Raw genomic sequence first — 25,450 nt, 5'->3', positions numbered from 1 at the left:
CTGGGACAATAACCCCGAGAGATGATAGATCCCTAACACATCCCAGGAAGGCTTCTCTCTTTTCTGATTTTGAAGAGATGTTTGACAGGAGGAACCTGCCTCTTGGCGGATACGATTTGAAACCTAACCCGGTACCCCTGGGCGACGACCTCCAGGACTCAAGGGTCTGTTATGTCTCCCCTCCAGGCCCCCCAAAAAGATAGTCTGCTCCCTACCTGGTCCAAGGACAGGTGGGGGACAGCCCCTTCATGCCGACTGACTCGGCTGGTTTCTTGTTCTGCTTGGACTTATTCCAATGGTTTGCTGGCTTCCAAGATCCCTTGGATTGCTCAGATTTTGCGGAAGGTTTGCCGGCACTGAGACTTGACTGCACGAAAGGGACAAAAAGTAGATAACGTAGGTTTGGCTTTCTTATACTGAGGTAAGAAGGCGCCCTTGCCACCCGTGACTGTAGATAATAGAATCCAGGCCCGGGCCAAACAAAACCTTCCCCTTGAATGGAAGGGAAAGCAAGCGAGACTTAGATGTCATATCTGCAAACCACGATTTTAGCCACAGAGCCCTGCGAGCTAAAACAGAAACACCGGACGTCTTAGCATTCAGGCGAATAATCTGCATGTTAGCATCACAAATGAACGAATGTGCTACCCTTAAAGATTTGATTCAAAATCTCGAGGTGGGTCTCCACCTCGACTATTGCTGCTAGTGCGTCACACCAATAGGTAGCCGCCCCAGCCACCGCAGTTGAAAAACGAACCCCGTCAGTTGGAACATCTTCCGCAACATGGACTCCATCTTTTTATCCATGGGTTCCTTAAGAGAGGAGCTGTCCTCAAGTGGAATGGTCGTTCTCTTAGCAAGTGTGGAGATAGCACCATCTACCTTAGGGACGGTTCCCCACAGTTCAAGCAGCGCATTCGGAACGGGAAGCTTCTTACAAGAAGACGAGGGAGAAAAGGGCAAACCTAGTTTCTCCCATTAATTTTTGATGCTGTTCGCCATTTTGATAGGAACCAGAAAGGCCTGGAACACTACCCTGTACTCGTAAACACTATCCAATTTAGGAATCGAAGGTTCCTCCGGTAGCTTTGATCCCGGAACCTCCAGCGTAGCAAGCACTTCCTTCAGCAGGAAACGCAAATGCTCCATATTAAATTTGAAATATGGTTCCGCTGTGGACGGAGACCTAGAAGTAGCCGATTCCGAAGCAACATCCTCCGATAAGTCGGAATTGTCTTTCGCAGATAATCTGTCCAAGATATCCAGCGGAGTCTAAGACCCCTGAGACGGATAGCAGTGCCGTACCTTTCCCTTGCGCTTAGTAGGACGAGGCATTGCAGTTATGGCCGCAGAGACCGCCGTCTGAAATTGATCCGCGAAATCTTGAGGCCAAAAGGGAGGGTTAGTAGTGCCCTGGGGAACTGTTTGTGTAATCGGAGATGCTTGTTGTACTAAATACTTTTTTTTTGGAAGTAGCAATATTGTCATAACATGTGGAAAAGAACTGTAACGGTGGTTCCACCGGAACCTCCTCACAGTATACACAGTTAGTAGGTTTTAAGAAGGAGTATCCTCCAACAGAGTCCTCCATAGCTCGCGCCTTTATTACGGACTTGATTATTGATTAAATGGCACCTTTATATCCCAATGGCTGGGGCACTCACCAACTCCTATAACCCGGACTACAAGAAACCGCTTTCATCTCCTAACACAGGTAGAGAAAGAGGAAGTTACTGAGGCCACACCCGGTCACATGGAGTGCCATGCAGGACCGCCTTTGCACTGAGCGAGACACACGCGAAAAAGCCCCCCTCAATCTCTGTTCCACACTGACAGAGCCTCAACTCACACAAGTGCAGCAAAACACAAACATTATGTATATTAAAATCCCCCCTGTTCTCTAACCCCCCTTCTGAGGATATTACCATAGATTCTATACAGATAAGGAGTCACACTGTAACGCTGTCTTCTTGCGTTATCACATATATATATATATATATATATATATATGTATGAGAAACGATCCTACCAGAATCAACGCCGTGGAACAGGAACACAGCCCTTCAAGTGTCACAGATTAGTAGTGTTGCTCCTGACATGGACTTGAGAGAATAAAAATAGGCAGCAAAACTTGTCAACGCCAATTACTTAAGGAGTTGATATGAGTCGGGATGGTTTCGCAGGAGAACTCTCCCTGCATTTCTGGACTAACTTTCACCGATGCACTCACTGAGAGGCTGACAGGACTACTTAAAACTGCAGTCCCATTCGGAAGAGTATTACCCTCCATAAGAGACTACTCCGAATCTTCCGACACTTCTCTGCCAACCTCCTGTGACGAAAGGCAAAGAATGACTGGGGGATGAGGGAAGTGGGGGTGGTATGCAGTGGACTCTCCTCCCCTTTAGATGGAAACTGGAGAAGGTGCCATAGGTGTGAAGGGTTCGGATTAAAGAAGGGACCGATGTGGTAGGGGTCGTCAGAGTGAATAAGAGGCCGTCTGCATACAACGTGATTTTGTATTCGTGATGGACTATCTTAAAGCCTAATATAACCATTACTTCTAATAAAGGAGGCAAGAATCTACATGGCGAGAACAAACAGTAGGGGTGAGAGGGGACAGCCCTGTCTTGTACCATTAGAGATATTGAAGCTTTTCGATAGGGTACCATTTAGTTTAAAAGTTGCTTGTGGTTTGTTATAAAGAGAAAATATCTTTCCAATAAAGTCAATTCATAAATGTACTCCAAATCTAGTAATAAGGGATTTTTAGGCAGTCTGTGCAGCTTACCCCCAGTATATTCAAGAAGAGTTGTCAAACAGAAAGGTGATACTGAGCTCAAGTCTATGTATGTCGCCATGTTGTAACGCACGTTGCTCACAGGCACAGCAGTTAGGTGAAGTGCATGGCAGACAATTGTATAAATCAAGTTAAGAGAAGGATTATCAGAATGCTCCCTCACTGTGGTGCTAATCGAGTGCTGTATAAACATATGTGCCTAATTTATATAAACATTCAGTCTGTGCATTTTAGAAATACTTCTGCACTATTGAATGCACAGCTAGAGGAATGTTTGTAACAAGCTACACGGGGAGGAAGGGGAAAGAGGAAGGAGGGGCATGCTCTGTGGGAAGAAGGCAGCTGAATAACGCTGTATATACATTTTACTAGAAGATTTATGCACTAAGTGTGTAAGCATCTTTTTAAGGTCTAGTCCGTAAAATGGCTTATTGTCTTTTGAAGTAAAATGTACTGTATACAGTGTTATTCAGCTGCCTTCTTCCCACGGAGCATGCCCCTCCTTCCTCCTCCCCACTCCTCCTGGTGTAGCTGGCTATTGCGCCAAGTGCATAAATCTTCTAGTAAAATGTATATACAGCGTTATTCAGCTGCCTTCTTCACACGGAGCATGCCCCTCCCTCCTCCCGGTGTAGCTTGCAATTGCACTAAGTGCATAAATCTTTTAGTAAAATGCATATACAGCGTTATTCAGCTGCCTTCTTCACACGGAGCATGCCTTTCCCCCTCCCTGCTCCTCCCCGTGTAGCTTGCTATTAGCAAAAGCAAACATTTCTCTAGCTGTGCACTCAATAGTGCATAAGTATTTCAAACGCAGAAAAAAATTAATTATGCTCACCTGATAATTTCATTTTCTTCTGAAGGGATGAGTACACAGCTGCATTCATTACTTTTGGGAAATACAGAACCTGGCCACCAGAAGGCGGTAAAGACACCCCAGCCAAAGGCTTAAATACCCCACTTCCCTCATCCCCCAGTCATTCTGCCGAGGGAACAAGGAACAGGAGAAATATCAGGGTAAAAAGAGGCAAGAAAAACAAAAAAATACAGCCGCCTCAGATAAAAACACAGGCGGTAGCTGTGGACTCTTCCCTTCAGAAGAAAATGAAATTATCAGGTAAGCATAATTTATGTTTTTCTTCTTAAAAAGGGAAGAGTCCACAGCTGCATTAATTATTTTTGGGAAAAGAATACCCAAGCTAGAGCACAATGAATGCAAACAACTGGTGGGTACAAAAGGCAGCCCCTTCGAAAGGCACCACAGCCTGATACTCCACACCCTAAAAAAAAAAAAAAAATTAGACACAGATGAAAATCTGAAGCCCAGTTAACTGCACATTAGTTACACCGCCGGAAAGCCGAACTAAACCGCCCCGTCCCAGAGTCTGTCAAGCCCAAACAACCTCCGAGGAGTCAGCCCCGCGGATCACGACTCATGAAGGTACCTGGCCAAGACAAGTACCGCTACCTGCCCCCAAAAGGGAGAACAGATTCTCATGAAAGATCCCAAGGAAGAACATAGAACAACCCATGGTTGTCGTACAATAGCAACGCCCAGGGAGAAGAACTCCCTAAAAACACTAAAAAGACTGAAGAAAAAGAAATCCATACACAGGTAAAAATGTCCCAAGGAGGACTCGAGGAACACCCTCATATCCCTGACCCTGTACCATACCCAAAGGTACTCCAGGAAAACCATGAGCTCCCCGTTGCCTCATATTAGATCTAGATCTGCAAGCTAGACAGCAGAAATAGGATAACAATCCCAGCAGCTAAAAAAAAAAAGAGTTCTCCAAAAAGAATACCAACCGTCTGAACAGGAACTACCAATGACCAGCTTCCAGGTAGAAAGCCAACTCCCCATTGCCAAACCCAAACACTGAAAGGGGTTTAAATGCTTGCTAACAGTCAAATTGAAATAGCTGAATTCAACTGCAAACCTAATCCGAATATTGGGCTCCAAGGAGCGTCCCCTCCCAGCACCGAACGACAGTGGAAAGGAGGACATCCAAGACCTCCCACAAAAGGAGAGAACCGTCTCTAAAGAAAACGGTGAACCCGCATAGAGAAACCGACCCCCAATCTTCCCTCTAGGATAATGGTCCTAGCCCAAAGACATGAGTGTACAAAATAGTGAAAAAGTGAAGCACCGAGTCTGTGGTGTTCATAAAAACATTATCTTTATTGGAAAATACACATTGGTTCAGGGACCCATGTCCTCAGGGTAAAACTGAATAGTATAGGTAAAAGAATTATGAGCTAACATGTTTCGGCTCCCACGCCGTAATCTTAGCCACATGTAAAACATTTTACATAAACAGAACTTAAAATACCTTTCGTAGTTCCCAATTGGCTCACAACTACACACCCATGTTGTTGAGAGCCAATAGGATTGCTGGTAGTCTCCGTTTCGTCATGCTTCAACCTAAATACACTCCCCCCTGTATGAGGGTCAATCAGTGACTACCAATATCGAGTGCCCGTTCAGATTGCTTTCCTAATCTTCCAACAGTGCTTTTAAACATCTTAACAAATTGTTGTCCTATTCAGACTTTATTTTCGTTTGAATTATATTAAGTTATATTCTCCACTTTGTTTAACTCACTTTCAAACCTCACTCTCTCCTGCTGCTGACAATAACACGCTAGAACTCAAGCCCTTGGCAACCGCTCTCTCATTAACCAGAACCCCTACGCTATTCACTGATCTCTCGTGTCACTCTGTATTCTCATCTCATTTCATTATTCCCAGTTGTGAGGGCTCCCTTAGCTGATAATTTCAAAATTTATACTCACTAGGTTCGCTTATGATTTTCTTGCAAGTACAAAAATAATTTTATGTATAATGTAAGCGTTGGAAAAACGTTAAAGTCGTATTGTGCTAAGTAATAACAGGGCTTGAGTTCTAGCGTGTTATTGTCAGCAGCAGGAGAGAGTGAGGTTTGAAAGCGAGTTAAACAAAGTGGAGAATATAACTTAATATAATTCAAATGAAAATAAAGTCTGAATAGGACAACAATTTGTTAAGATGTTTAAAAGCACTGTTGAAGATTAGGAAAGCAATCTGAACGGGCACTCGATATTGGTAGTCTCTGATTGGCCCTCATACAGGAGGGAGTGTATTTAGCTTGAAGCATGACGAAACGGAGACTACCAGCAATCCTATTGGCTCTCAACAACATGGGTGTGTAGTTGTGAGCCAATTCGGAACTAAGAAAGGTATTTTAAGTTCTGTTTATGTAAAATGTTTTACATGTGGCTAAGATTACGGCGTGGGAGCCGAAACATGTTAGCTCATAATTCTTTTACCTATACTATTCAGTTTTACCCTGGGGACATGGGTCCCTGAACCAATGTGTATTTTCCAATAAAGATAATGTTTTTATTAACACCACAGAGACTCGGTGCTCCACTTTTTCACTATTTTGTACACTATTTGGCCATAGTGTGAGCACGAGCTACAACAGTGGTTCTTATGGGAGAGTCAAGAATTCTGAGACCGGTTGCACGGCAGAGCATATTAACAGGAGACTGAGGAGGTCGCAAGGAGAGCAAGTTCGGTGCTACACTAAGAAGCTATGGGAGGCTATCAGTGAGCGAGAGGATTTGCAGTCAGAACAGCCATTAAAGGGACGTGAGTTCAGCTTTTAAGCTGTTTTCTACTACTGTATATATTTTCACTGTTGGCTGCTTATACAAATGCTGTTGCGTCCTCACAAGAGTACACATATTGTGCTTTATTGACTCGTCTGCCTGTTTTACAATTTTATACACTATTTTATTCACATTCTTATTGTCAGCACTACTTGCGGATTTATTACAAGTATGAGAAAACAACAATTTATTCAAAGAAAGAAAGTGTGAATGAGCATTGGAGCTTGTGCGGCAAATAATGACTGTAAAAGGCTTAGCCTGAGCATGTTTAAACACAGCAATATAATATACCGGTCCCCTGGTTTCATTCCAGCTAGCTACATTACTACCTCTTTTTTGCTACAAAGACAAGAGTCCCAGACTTTGGGAAGAGAAAGGAAGGGTCAACGTAGGAACAAGGCCCCCCCCTGTTAGACCGCTGACCTTTACTACAAACGATATGTTACCATGAGTCAGGATAGACATTGTGCTCAGGCACGAAACCCCTTACACCGCTGTATTCTCTAAAAACAAGGAACACATCCCAAGGGAAGAAGGCCCTCAGATTCTCAGTATCCATATATCAGAATCCAACATATAGCAGGAGCCCCATAGGGATAAAACCCTCAGCCTCCCGCTGCAGGAATGGAGGAACTAGTCACTACATCCCAACTCCCCTTCCAGGATTCTGGAACGCAAGAAGGGAAAAAACCTTTAGAAGACACCAAGGACCCACAGGTCGCTCCAAATACGAAGGTAACTCCTAACCCGGAGAATCCTACCCCCACTCTAGAAGAGAAGGGAAATAAACAACGGAAAACCACCCTACCATAGAGGCGAGACCACTCGGCCATATCGTCAACCCAGGTGAGATAACTGGAGTCTAAAGGAACAGTGTAAATGCCCAAGAAGACCAATAGGTAACCGTCAGGAGGACCTAAAGCTTAAGCCAAAAAACAATAGGCATCTGTCAGAGCCCGAGCCTCTACGGAGAGAGGCCCACAGGACCACAAACATCTAGTGTGAGATTGAATCGTCCACACCCATCTAAGGAGAGACACTGACCTAGGTCAGGGTCCTCGAAAAAGGAATCAAAGATCGAACTTCCAGAGGAACCCTAAGCTGCCTCCTACAAGAAAGAACGTACCTCTAAAGTCCATAGACTATGCAATCTAGCAATAGCCTCAAACCCAAGAATCACAAAGGACTTCCTTAACTGACTAAGATTCAGCACCCAGGGCACCTGGATCGCAGAGAAATCTCGTAGGCAAGCGTCAATACGTGCTACACCTAAAGGCAGGGTAGCAACCAACACCTGAAGTAGAGTGAGAACCCTGTACCGTGCTCGGCATCTTTTAAGTAATAGTTATTACCTAGTTTAATGGCACTCATTTTATCGACCTCGGAAGGATGAAGGGCGGAGTCGGCCCTGTCGGGATTCGAACCTGTGTCCTTGGATCTTTTAAACAGGCTTTTTGTAGTCAGGGCATTTACAAACTGAGCTACCACACTGGTCCCAGAGAATCGAACTTGATACCGCCCACGAAGCCCCTAACGGAGCATCAAGGATAATCAACTACCTGACCCCAGAAGGGCGGCCCACGTAACCGACCTTGCCTCTTCACTAACAAGCCCTAAGGCTAGAGCTGCAACGAGGGCGGAAAGACATCCAAATGTCGAGACCATGGTCAGACCAAGGGTAATGTAAGAGACAACAGCCAGAGATACTTGAAGGATCTATCTTCCAAAATCTTATTTAAGCAGGCAAAGCTGGAACTTAGCAGCTCCCTACAGAAGGCAGGGAACCCCTGCGCACAAACTCTTAGAGTAACAACTCTGAGCAGAGAAAGAACATGCCTGCGCATCCAGACCATATGATCAACCCAAGGCGGGAAGAAAGGAAACTCAGCCACCGCAATAAAATGCTTAATAGGCTAAAGAGTCAGCGTCCGGAAGAACCTTGAGTGAAAAGGAAAATCAATCACTCGGCACACCAGACCACATATGTCACACACATCTCACTACTCCAAAAAATGGAACAACAGTTCTGATAAACGAACTAGAAAAAACATAATTCTATTATTCAACAAGTGCGCAACTTCCAAAGAAGTTCATAAAAACGAAACTGACAAACATGAGCTTAAGAAAAAAAAATAAACACATCCATCCAGATCAAAATAAAATAAAGGCAGCACCCATCGGGAGAACGCCCAAGGTGAATGAGGACGACAACGGGACCAGCCGATTAAAAGCCCCATTCACCCAAGCTCAGAAATGGAACCAAAAGACACATAGAAAAATAAAAACGGCGACGATAAGGAGATTGGCTTCATCCCCAAAAATGTCATACCCATTTTGCCATCCAGCTTCTAAGGCCTCGGATCCCTCGGCCCGCTAGGACTGGGATCCTCCAACATTGCCAAAACTTGTCTTCAAAAACACAAAGGCGAGCCAGCCTATAAAAGAAGGCAAAATCATCCCTCGCCGGATCAACTGAAAACCCTGGCCCCGAGATAGAGGCCCCTGAAGCCTCAGGGGCCAACACTTCCCCAGAAGACCGAACTGAATCGGGCGACCCCACGCTCGACGGCCCTGGTTAACGGAACGCGGACAGTATCTTAGAAATACTTCACTTGGGAGATATAAATGATTCAGTGCCATAGAAATGGCCGTGCGGAACCGTGTCGTAACCTCTGGAGTAAACACGCCACCCTCCAGATAAGGAGTAAAGGCCATAGGGACACCTGGTTGCGTAGCCAGGAAATGGACTGGGGCACGTGCTTCACGGGTCATGGAAACCTCAGAGGCGGATGGCTCAACGCACTCTAAGTTCCCTGTTTTCGGGAGAAGGGAGTATTCTAGAACAGCAATCGGAACATAACTGATTGGCAATGATTACCCAGGCCATTTCATATTCATCATGACACATACTCTGTATTGCAGGCATCCATGTCACACATCGGAATCCTCCATAATCTTGGGATTACAAAAAAAAAAAAAAAAAAAGACTGTCGCACACAGTCAGCATACAAAATTGAAAAAACATAACCGCACCCGTCACGAGGTGCACCGTGCCAGTCACGAAAAGGGCGCGCAATCTAGAAAGATTGCGTCATTTAAAGAAGGCCGTTATGTTCTTTAAAGGCCTTGAGCCTAAGTATAGCTACACAATTGCAGATAGAACCATATAACAAATAAGATTAAAAGGGCCCCCCCTGTTCAATAACCCCCCTCAAGAGAAATTAACCCATGATTCCTTATTAAGATAAAAAGTCCCACTGGGAGCCTACCTTGTTTCGTTAACATTACATTACAAATAAAATTGAATGATCTTACCGGAATCTACGCCATGGAACAGGAACATGGCCCTTCAAGTGTGACAGATAGTAGCCTCGCTTCTTACATGGACTTGAGTGAAGAAAGGTAGGCAGCGAAACTTGTCAACACCGATTACCAAGGAGCTGTTAATATGAGTCGGGATGGGTTCGCAGGAAACTCTCCCTGCATCTCCAGACTAACTTTCTTCCATGCTCTCACTGAGAGGCACTTCTCTGCCAACCTCCTATGACGAAAGGCAAAGAATAACTGGGGGATGAGGGAAGTGGGGGAGGTATTTAAGCCTTTGGCTGGGTGTCTTTGCCTCCTCCTGGTGGCCAGGTTCTGTATTTCCCAAAAGTAATGAGTGCAGCTGTGGAATCTTCTCTTTTAAGAAGAAAAAGTTTTGAGTGCTTTGATTTTAAAACAATAAATGCACAAACAATGTTTATTTATATAAATATGAAGCACATATGATGTGTACACAGGACTCTATTAGCACCACGGTGAGGGAGCATTCTGATAATCCTTCTCTTAACTTGATTTATACAATTATCTGTGTGGCAATATGGTGGCATACATAGCATTACCAAGCGCTGGATCAGCAGTCTGATTGAAGACACTCTTCTTGAACTGTTTGGGGTAAACTGAGCATCAAGGATAGGGATTAATGCTTAGTTTGTTATTATTAGTAAGTAAAGGTTAGTTTAAAATTTTTTAGAAGGTGTTATAGGTCCCTTTAAGGGTTGTTTATTTGTCTTGTTGATTTAGTTCATGTGTGTAAGATTTTAGTCAATTCTTTTTCACCGCTCTGGCCAGTAGCTTGCCGGTTCTATTACTTCCGTAGTAGAACATACTGTTAGTTTAAAGACGTAAAGTTTGGAACGCTATTTGAAGTCAAGTCTGGCTTTTTGTAGGTCTGCCCAAATTTTTTCAATAATGATTCAGCTAGGGAATGCAAATTTAAGCAACTTTCTAATTTACTCATATTATGAATTTTTCTTCGTTCTCTTACTATCTTTATTTAAAAAGCAGGAATGTAAAGCATAGAAGCCGGTACCACACACTAATGGCATTGTAGCCTGTGCAATTTTTCTTTGTATGCATTTGAGAATTAGAACTGTTGAAATAATAATCTGTGATCAATGAACTTTTTGTTGAGTTACTTGATACTAGTTTTAATTATTAACAGAGAACTATTAAAGTTTTTATATTTGGGTAATATGTGCAATGGCGTTACAGCCAATACAGTTTACAGTTTGTTTTTTTCGATTTTAAAGTTGCACTTCTGCTTGTTTATGAAACCTTGTTTTATTGAACTTTACGTTTAAATAAAGACATTGTATATCACAACGACTAAATCTGAGTCTGTATTGCATGTTTAAACCTTAATACCATAAAAAGGTTATTAGATGTTTAACTCCTAGAGTATATAATGAGTTTGGAAATTATAGAAAAATGCTTAAAGGGACAGTATACTATAGTTTTCCCTTAATGTGTTTCCAATTACTTTTTTTTACCAGCAGCAGAGTATAAAATGTATGAGATTTGCTTTAAGGCTTGTGTATATGAATGAGCTGATTTTGTGTTTTAAAGCCACAACCTAATAAAATTGGTTGAGCTTGTAGGTATAATCAGATCTCATTACTTTATCACACTGTGTACATATTCCTGCTTCTTCAACTTATATCTGTCTATAAACCAATCACCAATACTTGGAGAGAACAATGGAAAATTAACATTTTATTACCTTGTCTCTTCTATACCCCAATGGGAGTGTAATTTCTTCTACTGGCTGTGTTAACACAACTTGGCCTTGAGGCCAAAAACTTTCAGGATGGGTGGGGATAGCACAAGCTAAATAAACTATTTCAAATGCCAATATAAGGGTAAAAAACAAAAATACTTGTAAACAATTTAATACACTACAGCAGGTAAAGTTGATCATTGGGAACCAACTTAAGTGGAGATTTTTTAAAAAATATAATAATTATAATATAATATAATAATATAATATAATAACTGTCCCTTTAACTAATGCATATGAAATAAATGCACCTTTGTATTAGGCTTATAAATATTTTCAGGTACTCATGGATGAGAAGCAGATGTAATCTAAGGTAAAACTGCTGTTACCTATAAACTCATGTCACAAATCTGCCGATCCATGGACAGCACAATAACACTAAAAAAATTAAATATCAAAGCATAATAGGATCAACCCCAACAGAGGACAAAACTAGGAGCAAAAAAAAACTTAGTTTGTGCATGAAATATAGATTATAGACGCACAGGCATTACTATAATCAAGTTATGTCCTTTTTACTTTATAGAAAGAACACTCGATCAACCATTTTCCAAGATCATAAGACATTTCTCTATAAAGATACACATAGCCCTTATACAAAAGATATACATTTAGTCTACAGCAGCTTAGCATTTTAGGCAGCATAGTCTAAATACCTCTATATCCCTCTAGTGTAAATCAAGCAATAATTTCTGTAACTAGATTGCAAGTAAAAAGACATTTAGCAGAAAGCTCACTCTTAAAAAGAGGTTAAACTGTCAAGTGCCCTCTCATGAAAGCAAAATCAAGTAATTGCCAATATATAAAAAGACTTCAATGACAATATGTTCCATTAAAATTTAAATAAAAACTCAAATTAAAAATACAACTCACCTTCTGAGTCATATTAGATTGAGACAAATTATTGAAGATGAAGGCGATCTTCTCCTGAACATTTTCGGGTGGTTCTACAATCCGTTCAGTCTGGTCTGTAGCAACAAGCAATGTATCTATGTTGGTGGTATTAATAGAAGGCTAAAATCGCAAAGTACAAAAACCATAAATTAAAAAAGTTTGTGAATAAAAGATTATTAATTTGAATATAACAATTTAAAAACAGAATTTATGTTTACCTGATAAATTACTTTCTCCAACGGTGTGTCCGGTCCACGGCGTCATCCTTACTTGTGGGATATTCTCTTCCCCAACAGGAAATGGCAAAGAGCCCAGCAAAGCTGGTCACATGATCCCTCCTAGGCTCCGCCTACCCCAGTCATTCGACCGACGTTAAGGAGGAATATTTGCATAGGAGAAACCATATGTTACCGTGGTGACTGTAGTTAAAGAAAATAAATTATCAGACCTGATTAAAAAAACCAGGGCGGGCCGTGGACCGGACACACCGTTGGAGAAAGTAATTTATCAGGTAAACATAAATTCTGTTTTCTCCAACATAGGTGTGTCCGGTCCACGGCGTCATCCTTACTTGTGGGAACCAATACCAAAGCTTTAGGACACGGATGAAGGGAGGGAGCAAATCAGGTCACCTAAATGGAAGGCACCACGGCTTGCAAAACCTTTCTCCCAAAAATAGCCTCAGAAGAAGCAAAAGTATCAAATTTGTAAAATTTAGAAAAAGTGTGCAGTGAAGACCAAGTCGCTGCCTTACATATCTGATCAACAGAAGCCTCGTTCTTGAAGGCCCATGTGGAAGCCACAGCCCTAGTGGAGTGAGCTGTGATTCTTTCAGGAGGCTGCCGTCCGGCAGTCTCATAAGCCAATCGGATAATGCTTTTAATCCAGAAGGAGAGAGAGGAAGAAGTTGCTTTTTGACCTCTCCGTTTACCAGAATAAACAACAAACAAAGACAAAGTTTGTCTGAAATCCTTAGTAGCTGCTAAGTAAAATTTGAGAGCACGAACTACATCCAAGTTGTGCAACAAACGTTCCTTCTTTGAAACTGGATTAGGACACAAAGAAGGCACAACTATCTCCTGGTTAATGTTTTTGTTAGAAACAACTTTTGGAAGAAAACCAGGTTTAGTACGCAAAACCACCTTATCTGCATGGAACACCAGATAAGGAGAAGAACACTGCAGAGCAGATAATTCTGAAACTCTTCTAGCAGAAGAAATTGCAACCAAAAACAAAACTTTCCAAGATAATAACTTAATATCAACGGAATGTAAGGGTTCAAACGGAACCCCCTGAAGAACTGAAAGAACTAGGTTGAGACTCCAAGGAGGAGTCAAAATTTTGTAAACAGGCTTGATTCTAACCAGAGCCTGAACAAAGGCTAGAACATCTGGCACAGCTGCCAGCTTTTTGTGAAGTAACACAGACAAGGCAGAAATCTGTCCCATCAAGGAACTTGCAGATAATCCTTTTTCCAATCCTTCTCGAAGGAAGGATAGACTCTTAGGAATCTTAACCTTGTCCCAAGGGAATCCTGCAGATTCACACCAACAGATATACCAAATTATGTGGTAATTTTTCTGGTTACAGGCTTTCAGGCCTGAACAAGAGTATTAATAACAGAATCTGAGAACCCTCGCTTTGATAAGATCAAGCGTTCAATCTCCAAGCAGTTAGCTGGAGTGGGTCGAACGGACCTAGAACAAGAAGGTCTCGTCTCAAAGGTAGCTTCCATGGTGGAGCCGATGACATATTCACCAGATCTGCATACCAAGTCCTGCGTGGCCACGCAGGAGCTATCAAAATCACCGACGCCCTCTCCTGATTGATCCTGGCTACCAGCCTGGGGATGAGAGGAAACGGCGGGAACACATAAGCTAGTTTGAAGGTCCAAGGTGCTACTAGTGCATCCACTAGAGCCGCCTTGGGATCCCTGGATCTGTACCCGTAGTAAGGAACTCTGAAGTTCTGACGAGAGGCCATCAGATCCATGTCTGGAATGCCCCACGGTTGAGTGACTTGGGCAAAGATTTCCGGATGGAGTTCCCACTCCCCCGGATGCAATGTCTGACGACTCAGAAAATCCGCTTCCCAATTTTCCACTCCTGGGATGTGGATAGCAGACAGGTGGCAGGAGTGAGACTCCGCCCATAGAATGATTTTGGTCACTTCTTCCATCGCTAGGGAACTCCTTGTTCCCCCCTGATGGTTGATGTATGAACTTGGCCCTCGCTAGCTGAGGCCAAGCTTTGAGAGCATTGAATATCGCTCTCAGCTCCAGAATATTTATCGGTAGAAGAGATTCTACCCGAGACCAAAGACCCTGAGCTTTCAGGGATCCCCAGACCGCGCCCCAGCCCATCAGACTGGCGTCGGTCGTGACAATGACCCACTCTGGTCTGCGGAAGGTCATCCCTTGTGACAGGTTGTCCAGGGACAGCCACCAACGGAATGAGTCTCTGGTCCTCTGATTTACTTGTATCTTCGGAGACAAGTCTGAATAGTCCCCATTCCACTGACTGAGCATGAACAGTTGTAATGGTCTTAGATGAATGCGCACAAAAGGAACTATGTCCATTGCCGCTACCATCAAACCTATCACTTCCATGCACTGCGCTATGGAAGGAAGAGGAACGGAATGAAGTATCCGACAAGAGTCTAGAAGTTTTGTTTTTCTGGCTTCTGTCAGAAAAATCCTCATTTCTAAGGAGTCTATTATAGTTCCCAAGAAGGGAACCCTCGTTGACGGAGATAGAGAACTCTTTTCCACGTTCACTTTCCATCCGTGAGATCTGAGAAAGGCCAGGACAATGTCCGTGTGAGCCTTTACTTGAGGAAGGGACGACGCTCGAATCAGAATGTCGTCCAAGTAAGGTACTACAGCAATGCCCCTTGGTCTTAGCACCGCCAGAAGGGACCCTAGTACCTATGAGAAAATCCTAGGAGCAGTGGCTAATCCGAAAGAAAACGCCACGAACTGGAAATGCTTGTCCAGGAATTCAAACCTTAGGAACCGATGATGTTCCTTGTGGATAGGAATATGTAGATACGCATCCTTGAAATCCACCTTGGTCATGAATTGACCTTCCTGGATGGAAGGAAGAAGTGTTCGAATGGTTTCCATCTTGAACGATGGAACCTTGAGAAACTTGTTCAAGATCTTGAGATCTAAGATTGGTCTGAACGTTCCCTCTTTTTTGGGAACTATGAACAGATTGGAGTAGAACCCCATCCCTAGTTCTCCTAATGGAACAGGATGAATCACTCCCATTTTTAGCAGGTCTTCTACCCAATGTAAGAATGCCTGTCTTCTTATGTGGTCTGAAGACAACTGAGACCTGTGGAACCTCCCCCTTGGAGGAAGCCCCTTGAACTCCAGAGAATAACCTTGGGAGACTATTTCTAGCGCCCAAGGATCCAGAACATCTCTTGCCCCAGCCTGAGCGAAGAGAGAGAGTCTGCCCCCCACCAGATCCGGTCCCGGATCGGGGGCCCGCATTTCATGCTGTCTTGGTAGCAGTGGCAGGTTTCCTGGCCTGCTTTCCTTTGTTCCAGCCTTGCATAGGTCTCCAGGCTGGATTGGCTTGAGAAGTATTACCTTCCTGCTTAGAGGACGTAGCCCTTGGGGCTGATCCGTTTCTGCGAAAGGGACGAAACTTAGGTTTATTTTTGGTCTTGAAAAGACCTATCCTGAGGAAGGGCGTGGCCCTTGCCCCCAGTGATATCAGAGATAATCTCTTTCAAGTCAGGGCCAAAGAGTGTTTTCCCCTTGAAAGGAATGTCAAGCAATTTGTTCTTGGAAGACGCATCCGCTGCCCAAGATTTTAACCAAAGCGCTCTGCGCCACAATAGCAAACCCAGAATTTTTTCGCCGCTAACCTAGCCAATTGCAAGGTGGCGTCTAGGGTGAAAGAATTAGCCAATTTAAGAGCACGAATTCTGTCCATAATCTCCTCATAAGAAGAAGAATTACTAATAATCGCCTTTCCTAGCTCATCAAACTAGAAACACGCGGCTGCAGTGACAGGGACAATGCATGCAATTGGTTGTAGAAGGGAACCTTGCTGAACAAACATCTTTAGCAGACCTTCTAATTTTTTATCCATAGGATCTTGGAAAGCACAACTATCTTCTATGGGTATAGTGGCGCGCTTGTGTAGAGTAGAAACCGCCCCCTCGACCTTGGGGACTGTCTGCCATCAGTCCTTTCTGGGGTCGACTATAGGAAAACAATTTTATAAATATGGGGGGAGGTACTAAAGGTATACCGGGCCTGTCCCATTCTTTACTAACAATGTACGCCACCCGCTTGGATATAGGAAAAGCTTCGGGGGGCCCCCTCTAAGAACTTTTCCATTTTACATAGTGGTTCTGGAATGACCAGATAATCACAATCATCCAAATTGGATAACACCTCCTTAAGCAGAGCGCGGAGATGTTCCAACTTAAATTTAAAAGTAATCACATCAGGTTCAGCTTGTTGAGAAATGTTTCCTGAATCTGAAATTTCTCCCTCAGACAAAACCTCCCTGGCCCCCTCAGACTGGTGTAGGGGCCCTTCAGAAACCATATCATCAGCGTTCTCATGCTCTACAGAATTTTCTAAAACAGAGCAGTCGCGCTTTCACTGATAAGTGGGCATATTGGCTAAAATGTTTTTGATAGAATTATCCATTACAGCCGTTAAATGTTGCATAGTAAGGAGTATTGGCGCACTAGATGTACTAGGGGCCTCCTGTATGGGCAAGACTGGTGTAGACGAAGGAGGGGATGATGCAGTACCATGCTTACTCCCCTCACTTGAGGAATCATCTTGGGCATCATTTTTACTAAATTTTTTTTATGATAAAATACATATAGTTAAATGAGAAGGAACCTTGGTTTCCCCACAGTCAGAACACAATCTATCTGGTAAGACATGTTAAACAGGCATAAACTTGATAACAAAGCACAAAAAACGTTTTAAAATAAAACCGTTACTGTCACTTTAAATTTTAAACTAAACACACTTTATTACTGCAATTGCGAAAAAGTATGAAGGAATTGTTCAAAATTCACCAAAATTTCACCACAGTGTCTTAAAGCCTAAAAAGTATTGCACACCAAATTTGGAAGCTTTAACCCTTAAAATAACGGAACCGGAGCCGTTTTTATATTTAACCCCTTTACAGTCCCTGGAATCTGCTTTGCTGAGACCCAACCAAGCCCAAAGGGGAATACGATACCAAATGATGCCTTCAGAAAGACTTTTCTATGTATCAGAGCTCCACACACATGCAGCTGCATGCCATGCTGTCCTCAAAAACAAGTGCGCCATACCGGCGCGAAAATGAGGCTCTGACTATGATTAGGGAAAGCCCCTAAAGAATAAGGTGTCAAAAACAGTGCCTGCCGATATAATCATATCAAAATACCCAGAATAAATGATTCCTCAAGGCTAAATATGTGTTAATAATGAATCGATTTAGCCCAGAAAAAGTCTACAGTCTTAATAAGCCCTTGTGAAGCCCTTATTTACTATCTTAATAAACATGGCTTACCGGATCCCATAGGGAAAATGACAGCTTCCAGCATTACATCGTCTTGTTAGAATGTGTCATACCTCAAGCAGTAAGAGACTGCACACTGTTCCCCCAACTGAAGTTAATTGCACTCAACAGTCCTGTGTGGAACAGCCATGGATTTTAGTTACGGTGCTAAAATCATTTTCCTCATACAAACAGAAATCTTCATCTCTTTTCGGTTTCTGAGTAAATAGTACATACCAGCACTATTTTAAAATAACAAACTCTTGATTGAATAATAAAAACTACAGTTAAACACTAAAAAACTCTAAGCCATCTCCGTGGAGATGTTGCCTGTACAACGGCAAAGAGAATGACTGGGGTAGGCGGAGCCTAGGAGGGATCATGTGACCAGCTTTGCTGGGCTCTTTGCCATTTCCTGTTGGGGAAGAGAATATCCCACAAGTAAGGATGACGCCGTGGACCGGACACACCTATGTTGGAGAAATTAAGCTTTCTATAATGAATATCAAAAGCAAGCATTGCATTAGATAACCGTGCAGCAAAATATAAAACATTAACAAAATATATATATATATATTTTTAAATTACCATTAAATCTGCACTTAAAACAGTCACAAAAACAAAACAGTCAAGGTTGGATTTATGCAGCAACAAATACTTAATGGGGTGGTTATGGGTGTATAACAAAGTACGTTAAAGGGACATTAAAAACTAAATACATGCTAGATAGAATGATGCATTCAAAGAAAAGATTAGTCCATGAGTAACATGTAGATGTATTTTTTAAAGTTTCATTAGTTGTTTAAAAAGTGACAAAATAAGTGTAAAGTTTTAGTGTCTATAAAACACTGGGAGCTGCCATGTTGTAACTTGTGTTACCTTCTCTGCTGTGGCCAATTAGGGACAGTTATACATAGGTCACTAGAGTGTGCAGCCAATGGTTGTGCTGGATTTAGCAGTGTTCTGCACTTCCATTTCTAACAGGAACTGAAAAGCTCACAATTTCAGAATGGAATTACAGGCAAAGAGGACAAAATAAATAATGAAAGTATATTGCAGAGTTGTTTTATATATACAATTTATTATTTTATATTACCATCTCAAAGTGTTTAATGTCCCTTTAAAAACAAAAAAAAATCCTGATAAGATTAATGCTGCCCAAGATCTGATAAACCAGTAGAACATAACCGTAATAGGAAAAACATAATTTATGTAAGAACCTGATAAATTCATTTCTTTCATATTGGCAAGAGTCCATGAGCTAGTGACGTATGAGATATACAATCCTACCAGGAGGGGCAAAGTTTCCCAAACCTCAAAATGCCTATAAAAATACACCCCTCACCACAACCACAATTCAGTTTAACGAATAGCCAAGTAGTGGGGTGATAAAGAAAGGAGTAAAAATCCTCAACAAAGGAATTTGGAAATAATTGTGCTTTATACAAAAAAATCATAACCACCATAAAAAGGGTGGGCCTCATGGACTCTTGCCAATATGAAAGAAATGAATTTATCAGGTAAGTTCTTACATAAATTATGTTTTCCTTCATGTAATTGGCAAGAGTCCATAAGCTAGTGACGTATAGGATAGCAATACCTAAGATGTGGAACTCCACGCAAGAGTCACTAGAGAGGGAGGGATAAAAATAAAAACAGCCATTTTCCGCTGAAAAAATTTATCCACAACACAAAAAAATTCTCATAAATGAAAGGAAAAAACATAAATCAAAAGCAGAAGAATCAAACTGAAACAGCTGCCTAAAGAACTTTTCTACCAAAAACTGCTTCTGAAGAAGCAAACATCAAAACGGTAGAATTTAGTAAATGTATGCAAAGAAGACCAAGTTGCTGCTTTGCAAATCTGATCAACTAAAGCTTCATTCTTAAAAGTCCACGAAGTAGAGACTGATCTAGTATAATGAGCTGTAATTCTCTGAGGCAGGGCTTGACCCGACTACAAATAAGCTTGATGAATCAAAAACTTTAACCACAAAGCTAAGGAAACAGCAGAAGCCTTCTGACCTTTCCTAGAACCAGAAAAGATAACAAATAGACTAGAAGTCTTCCTGAAATCTTTAGTAGCTTCAATATAATATTTCAAAGCTCTTACCACATCCAAAGAATGTAAGGATCTCTCCAAAGAATTCTTAGGATTAGGACACAAGGAAGGAACAACAATTTCTCTATTAATGTTGTTAGAATTCACAACCTTAGGTAAGAATTTAAAAGAAGTAAAAAAAAAACGCCTTATCTTGATGAAAAAACAGAAAAGGAGATTCACAAGAGAGCGGATAATTCAGAAACTCTTCTAGCAGAAGAGATGGCCAAAAGGAACAACACTTTCCAAGAAAGTAGTTTAATGTCCAAAGAATGCATAGGCTTAAACGGAGGAGCCTGTAAAGTCTTCAAAACTAAATTGAGAGATTGATTTAATGACAGGCTTGATATGAACCAAAGCCTGCACAAAACAATGAATATCAGGAAGTTTAGCAATCTTTCTGTGAAATAAAACAGAAAGTGCAGAGATTTATCCTTTCAAGGAACTTGCAGACTAACCTTTATCCAAACCATCCTGAAGAAACTGTAAAATTCTAGGAATGCCAAGAGAATTTATGAGAAGAACACCATGAAATGTAAGTCTTCCAAACTCGATAAGAAATCTTTCTAGAAACAGATTTACGAGCCTGTAACATAGTATTAATCACAGAGTCAGAGAAACCTCTATGACTAAGCGTTCAATCTCCATACCTTCAAATTTAATGATTTGAGATCCTGATGGAAAAACGGACCTTGAGACAGAAGGTCTGGCCTTAGTGGAAGTGGCCAAGATTGGCAACTGGACATTCAGACAAGATCCGCATACCAAAACCTGTGAGGCCATGCTGGAGCTACCAGCAGCACAAACAATTGCTCCATGATGATCTTGGAGATCACTCTTGGAAGTAGAACTAGAGGCGGGAAAATATAAGCAGGTTGATAACACCAAGGAAGTGTCAATGCATCTACTGCTTCCGCCTGAGGATCCCTGGACCTGGACAGGTACCTGGGAAGTTTTTTGTTTAGATGAGATGCCATCAGATCTATTTCTGGAAGCCCCCACATCTGAACAATTTGAGAAAACATCTGGATGGAGAGACCATTCTCCCGGATGTAAAGTCTGACGACTGAGGTAATCCGCTTCCCAATTGTCTATACCTGGGATATGAACCGCAGAAATTAGACAGGAGCTGGATTCCGCCCAAACAAGTATCCGAGATACTTCTTTCATAGCTTGAGGACTGCGAGTCCCACCCTGATGATTGACATATGCCACAGTTGTGACATTGTCTGTCTGAAAACAAATGAACGGTTCTCTCTTCAACACAGGCCAAAATTGAAGAGCCCAAAATATTGATTGGTAATTTCGCCTCTTGAGATTTCCAAACTCCTTGTGCTGTCAGAGATCGCCAAAAAGCTCCCCAACCTGAAAGACTTGCATCGGTTGTGATCACAGTCCAGGTTGGACGGACGAAAGAGGCCCCTAAAATTATACAATGGTGATCTAACCACCAAGTCAGAGAAAGTCGAACATTGGGATTTAAGGATATTAATTGTGATATCCTTGTATAATCCCTGCACCATTGGTTCAGCATACAAAGCTGGAGACGTCTCATATGAAATCGAGCAAAGGGGATCGCGTCCGATGCTGCAGTCATGAGACCTAAAACTTCAATGCACATAGCTACTGAAGGGAATGACTGAGACTGAAGGTTCCGACAGGCTGCAACCAATTTCAAACAACGTCTCTTGTCTGTTAGAGACAAAGTAATGGACACTGAATCTCGAAACCTAAAAAGGTTACCCTTGTCTGAGGAATCAAAGAACTTTTTGGTAAATTGATCCTCCAACCATGTCTTCGAAGAAACACTAGCTGATTCATGTAAGATTCTGCAGAACGTAAAGACTGAGCGAGTACCATGATATCGTACAAATAAGGAACCACCACAATACCCTGCTCTCTGATTACAGAGAGTAGGGCACCTAGAACCTTTGAAAAGATTCTTGGAGCTGTCACTAGGCCAAAAGGAAGTGCAACAAATTGGTAATAATTGTCTAGAAGAGAATCTCAGAAACTAATAATGATCTGGATGAATCGGAATATGAAGATATGCATCCTGTAAGTCTATTGTGGACATACAATGCCCTTGCTGAACAAAAGGCAGAAGAGTCCTTATAGGTCACCATTTTGAAAGTTGTTACTCTTACATATTGATTCAAAATCTTTAGATCCAAAACTGGTCTGAATGAATTATCTTTCTTTGAAACAATGAATAAATTTGAATAAAACCCCAGACCCTGTTCCTGAAACGGAACTGGCATGATAAACCCTGATAGGTCTAGCCCGAGCTTTTACTGGGTTTACCGGAATGCGTGAGAGAAAAAATCTTCTCACAGGCGGTCTTACTCTGAATCCTATTCTGTACCCCTGAGAGACAATACTCTGAATCCAATGATTTTGGACCGAATTGATCCAAACATCTTTGAAAAGTATTAAGCTGCCCCCTACCAGCTGAGCTGGAATGAGGGCCGCACCTTCATGTGGACTTGGGACTGGTTTTGATCTCTTAAATGGCTTGGATTTATTCCAATTTGAAGGTTTCCAATTGGAAGCAGATTCCTTGGGGGAAGGATTAGGTTTCTGTTCCTTATTTTGACGAAAGGAACGAAAACGGTTAAAAGCTTTAGATTTACCCTTAGGTTTTTTTATCCTGAGGCAAAAAAACTCCCTTGCCCCCAGTAACAGTTGAAATTATTGAATCCAACTGAGAACCAAATAATTTATTACCTTGGAAAAAAAAAGAGATAGCAATCTGGATTTAGAAGTCATATCAGCATTCCAAGATTTGAGCCACAAAGCTCTTCTAGCTAAAATAGCTAAAGACAAAGATTTAACATCAATTTTGATATCATCAAAAATGGCATCACAAATGAAATTATTAGCATGTTGAATCAACTTAACAATGCTAGACAAATCATGATCCGATACTTGTTGCACTAAAGTATCCAACCACAAAGTTGAAGCAGCTGCAACATCAGCCAAAGAAATTGCAGGCCAAAGAAGATGACCTGAATATAAATAAGCTTTCCTTAGATAAGAATCAAGTTTCCTATCTAAAGGATCTTTAAAAGAAGTACTCTCTTCCGTAGGAATAGTAGTACGTTTAGCAAGAGTAGAGATAGCCCCATCAACTTTGGGAATCTTTTCCCAAAACTCCAATCTAACTTCTGGCAAAGGATACAATTTTTTAAACCTTGAAGAAGGAATATAGTACCAGGCTTATTCCACTCCTTAGAAATAATATCAGAAATAGCATCAGGAACTGGAAAAACCTCTGGAATAACCACAGGTGGTTTATAAACAGAATTCAAACGTTTACTAGTTTTAATATTAAGAGGACTAGTTTCCTCCGTATCCAATGTAATCAAGACTTCTTTTAACAAAGAACGAATATACTCCAATTTAAATAAATAAGAGGATTTATCAGCGTCAATATCTGAGGCAGGATCTTCTGAATCAGATAGATCCTCAGAGAAGGATAATTTAGTATGTTGCTGGTCATTTGAAATTTCATCAACCTTATGAGAAGTTTTAAAAGACCTTTTACGTTTATTAGAAGGCGGAATGGCAGACAAAGCCTTCTGAATAGAATCAGAAATAAATTCTTTTAAATTTACAGGTATATCTTGTGCATTCGATGTTGAGGGAACAGCAACAGGTAATGAACTACTACTGATGGATACATTATCTGCATGTAACAGTTTATCATGACAACTATTACAATCCACAGCTGGAGGTATAATCTCAACAAGTTTACAACAAATGCACATAGCTTTGGTAGAACTGTTATCAGGCAGCAGGGATAAAGCAGTGAATTCTGAGACAGGAACAGATTGAGACATCTTGCAAATGTAAGAGAAAAAAACATAAAGCAAAATTATCAATTTCCTTATATGGCAGTTTCAGGAATGGGAAAAAATGCAAACAGAATAGCCCTCGGACATAGAAAAAGGCAAGAGGCAAATAGGAATGGGGTCTAAAATAATGAAAATATTTGGCGCCAAGTATGACACAACAAACAGAAAAATATTTTGGCGCCAAAAACGACACTAGCCACAGATGATGCAACCTTGTGAAATGACCCAGCGTCAACTAAGACACTGGAAATGACAAATTTGCGTCAACGAGCGTAACTTTGCGCCAAAAAAAATCTTGCGCCAAGAATGACGCAATAAACTTAAGCATTTTGCGCCCTCGCAAGCCTAATTCTGCGATTTAGAAAAATGACAGTCAATTGAAAAAAGGAAATTTATGCTTACCTGATAAATTGATCTCTTCTACGATACGATGAGTCCACGGATTTCATTCTTGTGGGATATTATCCTCCTGCTAACAGGAAGGGGCAAAGAGCACCACAGCAGAGCTGTATATATAACTCCTCCCTTCCCTCCACCCCCAGTCATTCGACCAAAGGTTTTAGGAAGAGAAAGGAAAAGCTAAAAGGTGCAGAGGTGACTGAAGTTGTAAATAAAAAATATAATCTGTCTTAAAATGACAGGGAGGGCCGTGGACTCGTCGTATCGTAGAAGAAATCAATTTATCAGGTAAGCATAAATTTCCTTTTCTTCTACAAGATACGACGAGTCCACGGATTTCATCCTTAGTTGTGGAATACAATACCAAAGCTACAGGACACGGATAAAAGGGAGGGACAAGACAGAGACCTAAACGGAAGGCACCACTGCTTGAAGAACTTTTCTCTCAAAAACAGCCTCAAAAGAAGCAAAAAGTATCAAATTTGTAAAATTTGGAAAAGTATGAAGGGACAACCAAGTCGCCGACTTACAAATCTATTCAACAGAAGCATTATTTTTAAAGGCCCATGTGGAAGCCACGGCCCTAGTAGAATGAGCCGTAATTCTTTCAGGAGGCTGCTGTCCAGCAGTCTCATATGCCAGGCGGATGATACTCCTCAGACAAAAAGAAAGAGGTAGCCGTAGCTTTCTGACCCCTACGCTTTCCAGAATAAACAATGAATAATGAAGATGATTGACGGAAATCCTTAGTCGCCTGCAAGTAAAACTTCAAGGCACGGACCACGTCCAAGTTATGTAACAGACGCTCCTCCTTCTTAGAAGGATTAGGACACAAGGAAGGAACAACAATTTCATGATTAATATTCTTATTTGAAACAACCTTAGGAAGAAATCCAGGTTTGGTACATAAAACCACCTTATCAGAATGAAATATAAGATAAGGCGAGTCACATTGTAACGCTGAAAGCTCAGAAACTCTTCGAGCAGAAGAAATAGCAACTAAAAACAGAACTTTCCAAGATAACAATTTAATATATATGAAATGCATGGATTCAAACGGAACCCCTTGAAGAACTCGAAAAACTAAATTAAAACTCCAGGGAGGAGTAATTGGTCG

The 25,450-nt window shown here is 41.6% G+C and overlaps 1 protein-coding gene across 1 annotated transcript in view; it reads right to left on the bottom strand.

Moving 5' to 3' along the window:
* The window catches only part of CNOT1 (CCR4-NOT transcription complex subunit 1), a gene marked incomplete in the record, with an annotated part of 753,971 nt that overhangs the window by 396,912 nt on the left and 331,609 nt on the right, over positions 1 to 25,450 (bottom strand). Inside the window, 1 exon segment of the mRNA XM_053702424.1 lies at positions 12,428 to 12,568. Within this exon segment, the coding sequence (XP_053558399.1) occupies positions 12,428 to 12,568 (141 nt within the window).

Source organism: Bombina bombina, chromosome 1 (assembly GCF_027579735.1).
Source record: "Bombina bombina isolate aBomBom1 chromosome 1, aBomBom1.pri, whole genome shotgun sequence".
Classification (NCBI taxonomy): Eukaryota; Metazoa; Chordata; class Amphibia; order Anura; family Bombinatoridae; genus Bombina; species Bombina bombina.
This window is presented reverse-complemented; position numbering and strand designations above follow the sequence as displayed.